Source organism: Equus asinus, chromosome 8, assembly GCF_041296235.1.
Source record: "Equus asinus isolate D_3611 breed Donkey chromosome 8, EquAss-T2T_v2, whole genome shotgun sequence".
NCBI classification, from domain to species: Eukaryota; Metazoa; Chordata; class Mammalia; order Perissodactyla; family Equidae; genus Equus; species Equus asinus.
In genome coordinates, this window is record NC_091797.1 from 22,200,829 (window position 1) to 22,217,465 (window position 16,637).

The 16,637-nt window shown below is 53.4% G+C and overlaps 2 protein-coding genes across 3 annotated transcripts in view; both read right to left on the reverse strand.

Moving 5' to 3' along the window:
* Window positions 1-528: 528 nt before the first annotated feature.
* Window positions 529-8,267, reverse strand: SRF (serum response factor). Its single transcript, XM_014837361.3, has 7 exons — window positions 7,597-8,267; window positions 5,716-5,982; window positions 3,895-4,156; window positions 3,217-3,336; window positions 1,994-2,185; window positions 1,597-1,673; window positions 529-1,377 (listed from the first exon to the last, which is right to left on the reverse strand). The coding sequence occupies exons 1-7, from the start codon at window positions 8,122-8,124 to the stop codon at window positions 1,282-1,284; spliced, it is 1,542 nt and encodes a 513-aa protein (XP_014692847.2). The 5' UTR covers window positions 8,125-8,267; the 3' UTR covers window positions 529-1,281.
* A 5,910-nt stretch (window positions 8,268-14,177) lies between these two features.
* Window positions 14,178-16,637, reverse strand: part of PTK7 (protein tyrosine kinase 7 (inactive)) — a 58,106-nt gene continuing 55,646 nt past the window's right edge. Inside the window, exons 19-21 of one of the 2 annotated variants that reach the window (XM_070514920.1) lie at window positions 15,638-15,816; window positions 15,117-15,158; window positions 14,178-14,847 (exon numbers count right to left, since the gene is read on the reverse strand). In XM_070514920.1, the coding sequence (XP_070371021.1) occupies window positions 14,780-14,847; window positions 15,117-15,158; window positions 15,638-15,816 (289 nt within the window). In that variant the 3' untranslated portion in view covers window positions 14,178-14,779. The other variant, XM_014837403.3, reaches the window with a different exon arrangement.

The window sequence follows — 16,637 nt, forward strand, 5'->3', positions numbered from 1 at the left end:
CTGCCCATTTCTGGCTCCCCTATCGCTGCACTCAGCCCAAGAGCTGCTCCCATTTCTTTCGACCCCCATTCCTGCCTCTCACCCCCTCCCAGACTCCACCCTGCTCACTGCAACTTGGGCCCCAGGCTGCTGCAGGCCTGGGGGAGCACAAGGCTGCAATGCCCATGCGTGTGGCACAAATGAAGTCAGTTGCCTCAACCTGACCCCCTCCCACCCCACCCCCACATTTGGTCTCCCTCTTCCCTCTCCCTAGCAACAGCCCTAAAGGGCAAAAAGAGGCCCAGAGCTGTGGGTCACCCTCCCCACCCCGGTGGGGCATGGCCTGAGGGCCCCTCCCCCGGTTTTCTCCTGGAAACAACCCAGGCCCGGGCAATCCCAGAATCTCCCCCACACACTGGCGGGCCCCGAGCTCTTGGGGTGGCTCTGCCCCCAGAGGCCCAGCCAGTTCCGGGGAGCCCCAGGGCTCCCCAGGGAAGGGGAGCTTGGGCAGGGAGGGGGACGAGAAAAACGCCATAAAAAAAAGTTAAATATTTTAAAAATATATATTTATAGATTTGTTTTCACTTCGTCTCCTCAAATAAAAAGTTCAAAATCAACTTTAAGTAAAGCAGCTGGGAGGAGAGGGGGGAAGACAGGGGGAGAGGGAACCCTGGTGGTTCCCTCCAACCCAGGAGCCCCTGGAGTTCCGAGGGGAGCGGCAAGGCAGGGCAGGTGGCCCTGGGAACCTGCTCCGTGCACAGGCCCAGCTCTCAGGAGCTGCAGGGGCAGTGGGCAGCGTGAGGGAAGAAGCCCCATCTCCCCAGCTGGCTCCCTGAGGGGCAGGGGCAGGGCTGTTTTGACCCAGCCTGTGGCAGACACAGTGCTGACATGGGGTCAGCAAGGAGGCTGGGGAGACCCCACTGCTTCCTCAGGGGAACACAGTGCCTAGTCCCACAGAGGCCTGTGTGTGGGAAGGTGGGGCACGGTCCCATTGGGTAAGCTAATACTCATGGCAAACATGGAGCCAAGCTGGCAAAGGGAGTCTGAAGAGGGAGGACAGCCCACCATCAACAGAAATGGGAGGTGGAGCTAGAAGGAGGGGAGGGTGAGGGAGGATGGGGTGGAGGGCAGGCCGGCCCATTTCTTTGGCTGGAGTGAGAGGGCTCAGTCCCGTGGCTGCCCACTCCTCCTCCCCGCCTCCCTCCTGCGGCCCGTCAACGTGTGTGTAAAGAAAACGTGAAAAGGCAACAATAAATAAGTGGTGCCATCCCTTGGGCCATCTGTCCAGGGTGGCAGGGCGGATCAGTCACTCTTGGTGCTGTGGGCGGCGTCCAGGTTCACCACCTGTAACTCGGTGAGGTTGCTGCTGCTCCCGGCCTGCTGCCCTATCACAGCCATCTGGAGGGAAGGAGGTGTGTAAAGAAAGGGGGCGGGAATTGACCAGCCAGCTCAGGCTCCCCACTGCGTGCCTGCCTGCTCACCACAAGCCTGACCAGGTAAACAGATAGGCCTCCCAGCTAGGGATCTTGGCTTCAACCAACTGGTAATGGAATCCCCAAGGTCAACATAAAGAAATGGCTGGCCGGCAGGGATGGGGTAAAAAGTGCTTCCACCTACCTGGTGAAGCTGAACTGCAGATACAGGGATCTGCACTGTCCCAGAGGGTGCTGTCAGGAACACCTGGGGGACGCCACCTGCATTGGGAAACCACAGAAGACACTCGAATCGCTTCCAGATATTGGAGGAGTGGTGATAAATGCACAAGTGACCAGGTGTGTCTCAGATATAAGTGCCCAAAGGTGAATGTCCAAATGTGTCCAAGTGTGCATGAGTATGAGTGTTCAAGTGTGCATGAGTATCCAAGTGGACAAGCATGATGGAGTGTGTGTGCAAGCATCCATGCATAGATGTGTGTGTGTGAGTGTGTACATCTGAGTCTGCATAGGGGCATTTAAGTGTGTACGTGCAAGGGAGGAAATGGTCCTCCTTTCTTCAGCCCTGCTCCCCAACTCACCTTGTTCCTGGACCTGGCTGTGAGACACCTGCATGGTGGATGGTGCCTGGGAGAAGGCATTGAGCACGGTGAGGCTGCCATCAGCCAGGCCCGAGGTGGGTGCATACATCACCGCATGGGGGCTAGGGTACATCATGTGGCCGCCCACGGTTGTGGGCACGGATGACGTCATGATGGTGGCGGGCAACGTCACTGGCAAACACAGACACATGTCAGGGAGGTTGGAACTGGTCCCTACTGATATCCCCCATCCCACCTCCAGGAACTCCTGGTCTCCAGAGCCCTCTTGCCATTTCCCAGGTCAGAAGCTAGACAAGACTCATTCCTCTGCTCCCTGTCATCAACTAAGCAAAGCCTTGTTTTTTCTTCAACACAACAGCACCAACCTTTAATTATATCCTATCACAGCATACTATTCGATTATCTATCTGCTAAATTCTCTGTTCCAAGACCCTAAGGCCCTTGGAAAAACAAAGACTACCAAGACTGACCCACTCTAAGGAAACTTGGATACTCCCCTTCTGGGGAGCTCCACCATCCCATTTTTCATATGTTCTCACTCCTCCTCCCTCTTCCTAAATGTGTGGCTAACAAATCCATCTTTTAAACAAGCACTTCTCAAGTGTTAACGTGAACACAGTTACCTGGGGATCTTGTTAAAATGCAGATTCTGATTCAGGAGCTTTGAGGTGAGGCTTAAGAGTCTGCATTTGTCAAGCTCCCAGGTGATGTTGGTCCATAGACCACACTTTGTGTAGCAAGGTTGTAAATAACAAGAACTTAAAAGTAATTATATTTTGAAAGTGTCTCATCATTTCTGAAATGACTAGAGACACCAAGGGGAATTATGACTACTCAAAACCTAGGACACCCTCCCACAGGGAGAGAACTGCTCTATAAATCCTTCCTGGTAATTAAGCAAATGTGCGTCTTTAGGCAAGTAACTTCTCCTTTCCAGGCCTCAGGCTTCTCATCTGAATGAGGAGGAGGGTGGCTTCAATGGTCCGTAATTTCTTCCTGGAATCCACAGCCCTACTGCAGGGCAAGATTCCAAACCCAGCCATCCTCACCTGGCTTTCCCATAGGGAGTAGGATAAGGGTTAAGCCAGTCTCCACATTAAGAAATTCTCTGATGTTAGTTATAAGAAGGATACTGCTGGGCACCTGCTGCTAGGCCTCATGAAGGAGGCAGGGCAGGGAAGTAACAGAGCTTCGAGCCATACCTGTCCCGCTGGAGGAGGTCTGAGTGAGGTCTGTGCTGCTGTCGCGAGAGGGAGACGCTTGCTGTGGGGCCTGGTGCACCTGAATGGCCTGCACTGGGACCTGTTGGGCCACTGCCCCACCTGTGAGACATAGAAACTTACTCATGCTCTGTCCTACCCAGCCACCACCTGCCCCAAGCACCCTCAAACATTCCCAGGCCCAGGGTCTGGCACACTGGTCCCCGACTCCCATCACTATCTTTCCTGGGTGCCAAAGAGGCCTTCATATCTTGAGTCTGGTCTCCGGGGGCTTCCACACTCTGCTCTTGCCGTTCCCTTCTCCTCCGTCCTAGGTCTTGCCTCTACCCTCTTCAGTTGTCACAGGAGCTGGCATTGACCCATCAAGGACACATGATCTGCCGTCCAGGCAAGGTAGGGAAGTGGTAGAATGTCTGCTGTCCCTGTGGAACTGAGGGCACAGGGCTAGACTAGCTAGATATGGCTAGAGTATATGGTTGAAACTTACTGACAAAGATAGTAGGGGTCCCAGTGGGGAAGGACATGCATGTCAGTGGGACATAAGAGGCTTTTCTCAGGCTCTGGTCCCTGTGCACCCTTCTTCTGAGCAGGAAAAGAGATTCTCCCTGTGCCAGCCCTAAACCCACTCTCGGCATGCTCAATTTGCCCCGTATGACTCACCAGGCATGAGGGTGAAGCTGGTGGGCAGTTGCATGAGGCCCCCAGAGGAGACAGGGCCACTGCCTGTACTCTTCAGCACAGTCCCGTTGGCACTGCTGACAGCACTGGGGCTGACGCTAGCAGACACTGGTGCCAGGTAGTTGGTGATGGGGAAGGAGGGGCCACTGCTGACTTGCATGGTGGTAGAGGTGCTGGGTGCTGTTTGGATGGTGGAGGTGGTACCCGGCAGGTTGGTGACTGTGAACGCCGGTTTCAGTGTGTCCTACACCCAGAGTAAAGATGGAGCGGTGAGCCTCTACCAGACCCTGCCCCTGCAGAGGCTTTGTGTAGACTGACAGCCCAGACTGGAACCAGTGTGCTCGGGTTCAAATCCCAGCTCTGCCATTTACCTACTGCTTCCCCTTTCAGAGCCCCAGTTTTCCTCTTCTCTAAACATGAGGGGGGCTGTGCTACTATGTCTTCTTTTTTTTTTTTTTTAAAGGTTGCCACCTGAGCTAACAACTGTCGCCAATCTTTTTTTTTTTTCTGCTTTTTCTCCCCAAATCCCCCCAGTACATAGTTGTATATTCTAGTTATGGGTCCTTTCAGTTGTGGCATGTGGGACGCAGCCTCAACGTGGCTTGATGAGCAGTGCCATGTCCGCACCCAGGATCCAAACCAGCGAAACCCCGGCCGCCAAAGCGGAGGGTGCGAATTTAACCACTCAGCCAGAGGGCCAGCCCCTACTACGTCTTTAAAAGAGTCCTTCCAGCTCTGATTGGCCAGGCTTCCGAGACAGACACGAGAGTTTTTCACCGAACTTAGGGTTTGAGAGATATCTTGGGAGTTTGGCAATGAAGCACTTTATGACAAATACTGAAGATTTAAACTACCAAAGGAATTTATTCATTCAGCAAAATTTCCTGAGAATAAATGATCCCTACTGCTAAGATTTTAAAAATTATTAGATGATAAGTCACTAAGAGAGAAGGGAGCCCAGAGCACTGATTCTCCCCTCAGGGAGCCTTTGTTCTTAGAAGGGGAAGGAGGAAGCCACGAGCTAAGAATCAAGCTCAGAGAACTGAGGGGGCTCAAATACTGGGGGTGGGTCAGCGCGGGATGTTTGCTAAGCAGTCGAGCTCGAAGCCCCTGATTGGCAGAGGCGTTGCTAAGGCAAACAGTGCCGCTTCCTCTGATTGGCCTGTTAGTGAAGGCCACCCGGAAGGTGGAGCTCCCCAGAGGAACCGTGGAGGAAGCCCCGCCCCCTCTCCTTACCGGGAAAAGAAAGGGGGAGGCGTAACGAGGGCCGGCATGCCTAGCAGCCTGCGAATTCGCTCCCTAACGTGCCCAGGCCCGGACATCCTGAAGAGGTAGGCGGCTGGCTAGTAAGGTAGTCTCCAGCCCAGTCACCCAGCCTGCCTGCCGACAGTGCTGGGTTCCCAGGGCCCTGGAATCTATGAGTGCTTCCTTCTTACTCCCTGGCGACCCAGCCTGCCGGGAGGGCAGGACTAAGCTACGCCCCCGCCCCCAGCGGGGAGACAGCTGGCGGGAGGAATGCAAGGGCCCTGCCAGGCAGGCGGGCTGCAGGCGGGAGGCCGGCGTGGAGCCGGAGCCGGCCTTATATGGGCACGGAGGCCGCCCGCTTATCTAGGGGGCTGGCCTCCTGTCAGGATAGCGAGGATGGACACCTGTCCCCTAGGATGAGGGGCACTAACCCGGCTCCATTCCACATCCGTGGGCCCCTATCCACCTGTCCTAGACAAGGGAGAGAGGCACCCCCTCCCCTCTCTGCCGGTCAAGTCCCTCCCCTTCCTTCCCCTCCCATAAGCAACCCAAACACACCTTGGTCTCCCCACTGCTGTCGGACTCCGACACCTGGTAGGTGAGGTCGGTCTCTTCAAAGCCCGTGGCACTCATTCTCTGGTCAGTGGTGGGGTCTGAGCGGGGTGGAGAGTCTGGCGAGTTGAGGCAGGTCTGAATCAGTGCCTTGCCCGTATCACTGGTGATCATGGGCTGTAGTTTGCGGGTGGCAAAGGTATACACATGGCCTGTCTCACTGGCCACCAGCAACAGCACCTGTGTCCCTGTCAGCGTGGACAGCTCATAGGCCTGGGGGTAGGGGGGAGGAGATGGGTAGGTCAGCAAACTTTTTATCTCTACCTTCCTTGGGAAGTAGGAAACTGAGGAAGTACACGGTGATCTCGAGCCCCACTCCCATAATGACCTCTCTCCAGCGACTCTGGGGGCTCCTATCAGGATATCTGAAGGTGAGCTGGAGAGCAGAAAAACTAGCCATCCTCCTCCTTTGAGGAGCAGCCCCACTGACCTGCAGATACCCCAGAAAACTGTCACAGCCCCCTGGTGACAGAATATATAACCTCACGGGACATGGAGGAGCCAGGTAACTGCTCCTTACTACAGCTTGGTGCCCAGAACCTCACGAAGAGATGGCTCCCACCCTCTCTTCACTGTCACAGGGACCAGGATGAAGTTGCTACCATACTGGAAGTCACATGAGACATTAGGGATAAGGGGCCACCTAAGTTCTAAACTGTCCCATGTTTCTTCCCAGAAACTGCACAGGCCCTAACCTGTTGCCATTTTGTCCTTCTGCCTATAATACTGTGCTACTCTTTTTTTCTTTTTTTGTCTTGATACAACCGTGTCTGGAGTGATGGGAGATGGGGGCTAGATTAGCAGCTACCCTGACATGAGCCTAAGAAGGGGACCTTCAAGGATGGCCCCATAGATGGCATCCTCACTCCCAATAAAGTTCCATAACCCACCTTGGAAGCAGCTCTGGTTTCTATATGGGACATTATAAACACCAGCAAATGTTCCCAGGGTTCTAGCTTCTTGTTTCCAGGTCCTCTGCTTCCATCCATTCCCATATCTTCTACACCCCTAAATGACTCCTTTCCTCACCCCTTTTCCCTGGATAATCAGCTCTAAGAGGAGAAATTTCTAAGTACCTCTGTAAATCTCCCTGCCTCCTCCCCAACTCCATGCACAGCTTCTCCCTGGGGCTGGAAATCCCACTTGTCCCAAAGGCAGATGGTTCTGAAGCCTGTGCTGCAGGGAGTGTGCTGGCTTCCAGTGGATGGGATGGAAGACACATGGCCACCGCTGGACTTGGTCCCTGCTGCTCAGGGCAGCATGAGTTCTGCTCTGCTCCCTTACCTGAAGCTCTTGAGCCCCATTCGGTCATCAGCCCCGCCTGTCCTTGCAGCCAGCACTACTCTAGTGGTGCCCACCTTCCTCCCACACATGCTCGCTCATTGTTGTTATACAGCTCCAGCCTCCTCACCTCCATACCTCCTCTCCTGCTCCCTGCTTTTCCGGCACCTCTCCCGAACACCAGAGCGCATTGGCCCTAGTGACCCCCGCGTCTCATTAACCACCTCCTGGGCAGCCTCGCGGCCTCCCATTACCTCTCTTCACCCCTTCATTCTGCACGGGCCCTGTTACTCTCGCGCGCCCGTCACTCCCACCCGGGCGCCTTTCCCCTCTTTTCCTGACGTTCGCGGCATCTCCCCTCTCCCCACATTTCCCTAGCGGCCCCTCCCCTTTCACCCTCCCGGGGTAACAGCCGTCCCCTCCCACACACCTCCTGCGGACTCGCCGCCTCTCACCTCCGCATCGGCTCTGCCTGTCTCCCGGGCTCCCTCTGCGCGTCCCCACCCTCTGGGGCCCCCGTGGCCGGCCAGCCTCCCGGCCCAGTACCTTCTTCATGATGCCCGTCTTCCTCTTGCTGAAGGTCGTGTAGCGCCGCAGCTTGTTGTCGATGAACTCCATCTTGATCTTCACGCGGCCCCGAGTCTTCTTACCCGGCTTGGCCCCGCTCACCGCGCCGCTCACCGGCCCGTAGCCCCCGGTGGCCGCCGCCGCCGCCTCGGGCCCACCGACCACCACGCCGAGCTCCATCTCGCTCAGGCTCCGCTTCAGGCCGCGCCGCTCCGCGCCCAGCTCCTCCTCCTCGCCCGACTCCGAGTCGCCCTCGCTGCCGCTGTAGAGGGGCCCCGCGGCAGGCGCCGGGGTGGTTGTCGCTGCTGCAGCCTCCCGCTCGAGGCGGCCCGGCCCGAGCCCCGCGCCGTTCCCGGGGACCCGGGCCCCGTTAGCCCCGCGAGTCCCGCCGCCGCCGCCGCCGCCACCTCCACCGCCCGGCCGCCCCGTCGGGGTCCGGTTCAGGCTGCCCCCCAGGGCCGAGCCCCGGCCCAGCGCCGCCGCGGCCCCAGCTTGGCTCGGTAACATGGCGCTCAATGCAGGAGGGCGGACGGGCAGTCAGCGAGGAATCGGAGCCGCCGCCGCCGCCGCCATCGGCTTCCCGGCTCAACCCGGCGCTCCCGCTGCTGCTGGAGCCGCTATCACTGCCGCCGCCGCCGCTGCGAACCCGGGGCCCCTGCACGCCCGGGCCGACCTGGGCCCTCACTTTCTTGCCCCTGTGGCCCGGGTTGCCCCAGGCCGGGCGCAGCGCCCCCTGTCCGTATGCTAGGGCGGCGCGCCGGCGGCCGTCAGCGTCCCCCGGGGGGCAGGGGCTGCTGGCCGCGGTGGAGACGGCGGGTGGAGGGGGCCGGGACCACGCGCTGGCGGCGGAGGGATCCCCCGACCCTTCCCCCCATATAAAGAGATACAATGTTTCCTTTTATGGCGAGGCCGCTCCTTATATGGTGAGCCCCTGCGCCCCCGCCCCATTGGTCGGCGGTTCCGGCACCTCCGCTCCCCATTGGCCCATAGGGGGCGCTTATTTGCATAGACATACCGAACTCGCTGCTGTCATCCCGCGTCAGACGGCGACTCCGAAAAGGGAGGAGCCGACGTCTCTTAAAGGAACAGAAGAAGAGAGACGACTCCGCCCCCTTGACCAGAGAATGGTAGAGAGAATTGGGAGAAATCTGCGGAGGGGAAGCCTGGGAGGGGACAGGAGCGCAGTCTTGCGGAGCAGAGGGAGCAGCATTGGGAACCCGGGACTGAAAGAACTGGAAGCAAACACTGGGGTAGTCCCTGGGAGGATTGTACTGGTTGCAGTAAATGATATAATACAGCCCAAATTCCAAGGGAGTGCAAAGACTGGAGCACTTATCCACCCCTTCCTGAGGGAGCCAAAGTTACTGCCCGAGCAGAGGGGCCTTGGGTCCCCGGTGTCCAGATTCGTCTTGCCCCTGCCACTGGGCTCCAACTCATCCCCTCCCCCCGACTTCCTTTCCCTTTCCCTCTCTTCAAGGCGACGACACGTTCCCACCAGGCCAGCTCCCCGGTCCTCATTCATCATCCTCTATACTGAGTGTGGGGGTGGGGGGGTCTTCGGCAGACGTACATCTGGAAAAGACCGCAGGAGACAGTCGGCCTCCCGGTCCCCCAGGGGGGCAGGGAGGCGAGATGGAGATCAGTGAAGACTTCCAGCTGTGGGCTGGGCTGGGGGAGGGGGTGGTCCGGGGATAAAGCCCACTCCACAGTCAGTGCAAGGGCCTGGGAAAAAGTGTAGACAGGCAGAAAGTTTAAGCAAACACACACACACACACACACACACACGCCCTTCTCTGGAAAGCCCATGAGAGGAAAAAAAAAACAAAACGGTTAGAACTGGGGTGCTGCAAAGCCCAGGTTCAGGGTCCAGTCTGGGTGAAAATAGCTTGAGCTTTGCTGTTACAGAAGTTATTCAAATATGGAATCTGCCTCTTCCTAGTCCTGTGTCTGGAAACAAGTGTTTGACCTCTCCAAACTCCATATTCCTCCCTGTTGGTACCCATCCATGAGGTTAATACAGATTAAATGAGATAAAGGCCAAAGCTGAATCGCAGCGTTAAGTGGTCAGTGACTAGTTAATAGGAGCTACCTGGGGTAGTTACCCCATCCCTGGGATAAACATCCTGCTGTGTTTAAGGGGATGGGAGAGGGTGATGATTCCTGCCTTAAAACTTGTGAAAATTAAATAAAGCAGTTGGTTGTGACCCATTAGTGGTAGTCGTAGTGAAGTCAATTTAAGGTACTGCAACCAGCATTTAATGGTTATCACAGAAACCAAGGGCAAATATTGTGGCATAAAACTTTTGGTTTGCATTGGTTTTAGGCTTAACAGTACAAAGCTGCCATCTTATAGGTCAAGAGGGTGGGATATTGTTGATTTCATATGGTTCATATTTCATATAGTTCAACATGTGTGTACTGGATGACAATGTCAACTGCATTTCTTACTGAGTCACAATCCAAAGACTTTGAGAAATACTGACAAAGAATGTTCAAGTGTTTTGTGATATAATGTATGTATATATACATATGTAAACATACACACATAAATAAAAACTTGGGCTTGTTAATCAAACTCCTAATACAAGAATTAAGAGCCCTCTTCTTCCCCCATTTCCAGTAGTTTTAGTGTTTTTTTTCTTTTCCTAATTTACTCTACACAACAGGTAAACATATGGAACGCGTTAGCTTAAGAGGAAGAACAGGCCAAATAGATAAATAGGTTCCAGAAGTTTAGGGGCCACAAATGGTACTTGGGACTGTGATTTGTCTGAGCTGCATAGTCTTAGAACCACAGGCCTGGCTTCTAAAGACTTTTCCATTTGAGACCCCTAGTTTAGACACATGCAGGAGGGACAACCCTCAGCAGTGGCACCCCAGAGGACAACTGCTATCTGCCACATCCTCAGGGTAGGGTGTCGGGATGAGCACAGTTCTCAGCTTCCCTTCAAACAGCCTGCCCTCTCTCCAATTTCACCCAACCCCCGGGGTGAAACACCAGCATTAGTGCCACAGCTCCTTCACCTGCTTGGGATGGCTTCATCTTTGCAGCCCTTTGTCACCACAGGGCAGGGGGAGACCTACACCCACACTATATTGGATTACTGCAGGTTCAGGAGCCAAAACTGTTGATATGGATAAAGTCAAAATCAAAAACTAGCTCATAGTTTAGTTTCATTTGGACCATATTTTAAAACCAGGAGATGTTACATAAAACTCTGAATATCTGGACTCTCAAAAAATTGCAGTTTTTAGCAACTCTGGGTCTACATACCCACAAGAGCTCTATAGCCTGGAGCTGAGTTGCGTGGTGGCCACAGAAGAGGCATCCACTCTCAGGTTCACTATAGACGCCACACAGCCCACTGAGCTCAGATAAGTCCCCTGCTTGGCTCCTCTGGAATGTGAGTTTGGAGCTCCTCCGATAAGGCCTAAATCACAGTAGCCCCATGGAAGATGCGAGCTCACGTCCACCCCAGGCCATGAAGGACCTCCAGAACGGCATCAGAATTTCAGCAAGATCCCCTCATACTACACCATTCCCACCTTGACCTTTATTTCTTTCTCCTGATTTTTATCATCCAAATAACATCAGAACAAAAATGAAGGATTGCTTTTAAAAATTACTATCATCAAAAAAATAAATAGGGGGACTGCCCTTTGGCATAGTGGTTAAGTTCGTGTGCTCCGCTTTGGCGGGCCAGGTTTGCAGGTTTGGATCCCGGGCATGGACCTAGCACCACTCGTCAAGCCATGCTGTGGCAGCATCCCACATAAAACAGAGGAAGATTGGCACAGATCTTAGCTCAGCGACAATACTCCTCACAAAAATAAATAGTCACATGTCACTTAACGATGAGGATTTCAGAAATGCATCATTAGGCAATTTCGTTGTTATGCAAACGTCATAGCGTGTACTTACACAAACCTAGATGGTACAGCCTACTACACACCTAGGCTTTAAGGGGTTAATCTTACGGCACCACCATCGTACACGCAGTCCGTCATTGACTGAAACGTGATGCAGCACACGACTGTAAGTAAATTACTAACATTCTAAAACTATTTTAATTTGGAATTAACCTTTACACAGAGATTCTTAACTTCACGTAGAAGAAAAGAGGTCTCAATTGTGCTGGCAGCATTAGAAGGAATGGAAAAGAAAAGAAGTTGTGAGTCAGTGTGCCAGGAAGTCTGGAAAGCCATGTTCCAACACTAATAGGGATTACCACTGGACAGTGGGTCAGGGGCTAGACGAGGCGTTTTTTGCCTTACATGAGTCTATACCATTTGACTTCTTCCATGATCGGTATTCCTTTTATACTTTTTTTTTTCTCTTAAAATTAAGCAGAGAGAGCAACAGGGCAGAGGTAGAATAAATGGACTTGGTGATGGGCTGCATGGGGAGGGGGGTGCACAGAGAGGAGGACTCAAGATGGATTGAGATTTTGAGTAAGGGTGACTATTCTTCATACAGTGGTACCATTGGTGGAAAGAGGGAACCTGGCTGGAGGAACAGGTTTGGGAGACAGATAAGTTCAGTTTGGACCCAGGGAAGCAAGCAGAAGGAAATGTCCTCTAGGCAACAGGAAGTGTGCATCTGGAGCTTGAGGTAGGGGCTGAACTGGAGCTAATGCTTTGGGAACTGTCCACACTGAAGGGCCAGTTAAAGCCATGTAAGGTGGGATGAGACTCCTGAGGGTAAGAACATACAGAGAGGAAGGCCAAGGACAAAATCCAGGAGAACAGCCTGGGGGAGGCAGAAGAAGGAAGGCTCAGTCAGAGCTGGAGAAGGGCTGGTCAGAGAAGGCGGATACAGCATACCATCACCAAAGTCAAGAGGGGAGAGTTTGACATAGCAGATGTGACCAGTGACATTAGCCACAGCAGACTGGTCAAGGGAGACCAGGAGTGGGAAGAGAATTAGTGATCAATGATCTTCTAGAGTAGAGCCTTCCCAATGCTTCTGAGTACAACCCACAGTAAGAAATCATTGGCACATTGCAACCTATGGTGAATTAGATTATTGCTCCCAATTCTTCATACCGTCTTGGAATTGGACATCCACATCCTTTGCCATGTGACTTTGCAGTACCTCCTAATGGTGTTCATGTTAGGTTTTGACAGGTGATTTGCTTTGGCCAATAAAATGTTAACAGACCTGTGGTTTTCAATGTGCTTGCATGATCTGGCTTGACCTCCTGTGCTCCTGCCACTGCATGAGAGCGTGCACTGAGGCCAGCAGAGCAGACCCACACCTACAGGCTGGAGCCAAGCCCCGCTGAGTCTAGCCTTACTCAGCTAAGACCAGGCAAGATCAGCCAAACCTCAACAACCTGCAGATCCATGAGTGAGAAAAATAGCTGTAAGCAACTGAGATTTGGGGGTTATTATGCATCACCACCACCCACCCCAACAGCTGACTCATACCCAATATACACAAACATCTATCAAATAGTGCAAAGAAAATTTCATGAAACAAGACTTACCCTTACGGTATACAATGTACTCTGATAATTTCTATTATGTTTCTTTTTTGTGTGGGTGAGGCACATTGGCCCTGAGCTAATATCTGTGCCAGTCTTCCTCTTTTTGCTTGAGGAAAATGGTTGCTGAGCTAACAGCTGTGCCAATCTTCCTCTGTTTTGTATATGGGACCCCACCACAGCACGGCTTGATGAGCAGTGTGTAGGTCCATGCCCAGGATCTGAACCCACAAACCCCACACTGCCTAAGCAGAGTACATGAACTTAACCACTATGCCACAGGGCCAGCCTCAGTTTCATTTTTTAAAAATGCTGGTTGCAACCCACAGTTTGAAAAACACTTCTCTAGAAAAATTGTTCTTGGGTTGTTTTCACTCCAACCCACCTGAGGGATGTAATACTCTGTACAGCAACAACAGTGGCTCACTTACTATCTGTGTGACCTTGGGGAAACTACCTGACCTCCCTGAGCCTCAGTTTCCAAATCTGTGAAATGGGAACAATAACATCTGGCTAATAGAGTTATCACAGAGATTAAATGAGATAATGCATGTTAAGTGCTTACAAAGTGACTGGGTACCGAGCAAGTATTCAATAAGTATTAGCTGTTATTTTCATTACTGAGAAGTTTAGTGAGGAACAGGAGGAACCAGAACAATTCAGAGGACTCATTTCTTTAGAATGGGGAACCAGGCTGAAGTTCCTGGAATAACGTAGAGTACAACTGAGCACACAAGGTCTAGGTGACGAAGGGGCAGGAATCACACCAGCAGAGGGCCCTGGAGCGGTGAGGCATTAAGCACTGTCTCTCTGCTCAGTGAGGACTAGGGCAGCCAGCAGAGAATAGGCAGTTGGCAGTCAGAGAGGAATACAGGGTCACACGGACAAGAGGTGGCCTCATGTCCTCCCAGCCTACATTCTCAACTGCTCCAAGAACCAGAGAGTAGGACCAGTGTCTGCCAGTTATTCCTGTCCAAGACCCACCAGGCTCCAGGAAGGCACACGGCCAATTCTGAGAAGCGAGGGAAGAAGGGACATCGTTCACGGACAACGGCAGGGAATGAGCATCAGAAGCAGGTTGTAAAAAAGGCTTCTTTATTGAGAGCAGCGAGTGTAAAAAAAAAAAACAAAACAAACAAACAACAACAACAATAAAGGTGTGAGGCAGGGATGGCCCACCCTCCCCAGCGCCTCCAGGGCTCACCCCTCCCTCCCATACCCTCCCACCCCACGCTGCAATTACATACAAAAGCCGCCCATGGTGCATACAAAAAGGGCGGGTTATATAGTGTCAAAAGCTCCTGAATACTCCTTCATCTGCCAGGCACTTAGGATGAGGAAAGGAGAGAAGGGTGGAGAGGAGGCACGGGTCCAGGTCAGCACAAGTCCATGGAGGGAGGACTCACTGGCAGTGTCCTCCAAGATCCTGGTGCACACCCCGAGGTGGGCCCTGTGGGCCAGAACTACCCAGGAACTTGAGTATATTAAGGAACTGCCCTCAAACCCAGCTCACCTCCAGCGTAGCCCTCCCTGGATAGAGTAGACAGGTGAGTGGCAGAACTGGACCTGGTCAAGGGGAGCAGACCCAGGCCAGAAATTGGGGTTACCTGAGGCACCCACACTGTCCCTGACGGGAGAAGGGGTAGCAGAGAAAGCTGCCCGGCCCAAGGCCCGAGTCACCCAGTCTGGGTCCGAGTCAGCCTCCCCAAGGGCTGAGGGTGAGGAAGAGGAGGGAAGCCCAGGCCTGCCCAGACCTCAGCAGTGCCCATGGTACCAGGGCAGGGCCCCTAGGGCCAGGGAACACCAGGATCTTGCCCAACATGCTGTGGGCGCCCCTCAGGATGTCCTCCCCTGCCCACGCCATCCTGAGGCACAGCCTGCCTGGGCTCCCTCCTCACGGCTTGTTGTCAGCGGGGCTGTCTCCCAGGGTGTTGGCGATCTCACTGAAGGAAGGTCGGTCTTTGGGGCTGAGGGCCCAGCACCGCTGCATCAGCCGGTAGAGCTTGGAAGGGCAGCCCTCAGGCTGCGGGAGTCTGGCCTTCCCAGCCTGCAAGTCTGCAGGAAGATGTTGGGAGGAATGTCAGTCAAAACACCTGTCCAACACTCTCTGGAGCCTGCAGTTCCCACAAGCAACCACACGAGGGAGACTCTAGGGGGGGCTGGCCAGTATGGGCGAGTCAATACTCAAGGAGTACACTTGCAACAATGTTGTAACCAAAGGGGACTCCCCCGGCCCTAGCTCTCTCTAGCTGGTGGGGCAGGGTCCACACAGCACAGGAGGCAGCCAATGCATGGGGGCTGCAGTGGGGTCAGTGGGCAGGCATCAGAGTGGCTGGAGTGAGCACTGGGGACAAGGGCTATTTACCAACCAGCATGGAAGTATTTCAGTATTCTAACCACTGAAGTGGCCATATCTGTGTACCTGCTAATACTAAGCCTGAGAGGGGAGACGGGCTGAACCGGCCTCAGGACCCTGAGCAAGCTCTCCACCTGGAGAACATCTGGAATTGTCCCTTGGAGACATAGCTGCCTACCTGCCAGCACTTCGTCGTCTGCCTGCCCACCGTGAGGCATCTCTCCGTGAGTGAACACTTCCCACATCAGTACACCGAAGGCCCAGACATCAGACTTGGTGGAGAAGTCGCTCTCCAGGATGGCCTCGGGGGACATCCAGCGCAGGGGCACCCAGGCCTGGCGGAAGTGGTAGTACTCACTGCAGGAGAGAACCACACAACCATGGCGGTGGGGTGGGGTGAGGGACACAGCCCAGATCCCAACCTCATCCCAGGTCTGGGTCTCATACCCGGGCTAGAACCCAACTCCTCTACATCTAGGCATTTACGGAAATGGGTAACATTTATGCTGAGCATAGAGGCATACGGGATGAAGTCTGGAGGCATCCACATGGGGTCTGATGGTTAAAAAATTCCAGTAAGAATCAAACTTTGCCTAAATGTTAATATAAGAAAAAACACTAATTATCATACATACTTTTCTGTATTGGCTTTAAAAAATGTGAAAAACGGACATGTTAAATGGAAAGAAAATTTAAAGAGCTTTACTAGTGATAAACCAATCATGACTAAACCACGAAGTGGGGTGACTCAGAACTGGGGTGACTCGAGGGGAAGTTCCCAGAGACACTATGTAGTGTGTGCAGGCATTCCAGAGCAATCTCTGGCCGTGGGTGCTGAGCTTCACGTCTTAGGCTTCAAAATAATAATTACTGAATTCAGTACTTTACAGAGGGAACCATATGAATAAATTACACATAAACCATTATTAAAAAAAGAAAAAAGGCTTGTAATTTTTTTGTGTGTGAGGAAGTTTGCCCTGAGCTAACATCTTTTGCCAATCTTCCTCTTTTTGCTTGAGGAAGATTGTTGCTGAGCTAACATCTGTGCCAATCTTCCTGTTTTTGTATGTGGAAGGCCGCCTCAGTGTAGATTGATGAGCTCTGCTAGGTCCGCACCTGGGATCTGAACCTGCAAACCCCGGGCCACCTAAGCAGAGCACATGAACTTAACCACTATG

What these genes read in the sequence shown, in the direction of transcription:
- SRF (XM_014837361.3), bottom strand. Translation starts at nt 8,124, where the DNA reads ATGTTACCGAGCCAAGCTGGGGCCGCGGCGGCGCTGGGCCGGGGCTCG. An exon ending in AGACGGGCATCATGAAGAAG is followed by an intron (nt 5,983 to 7,596) that starts GTACTGGGCCGG and finishes CCCTACCCCCAG; the next exon opens with GCCTATGAGCTGTCCACGCT. An exon ending in CAGCTTCACCCTCATGCCTG is followed by an intron (nt 3,337 to 3,894) that starts GTGAGTCATACG and finishes TATGTCTCACAG; the next exon opens with GTGGGGCAGTGGCCCAACAG.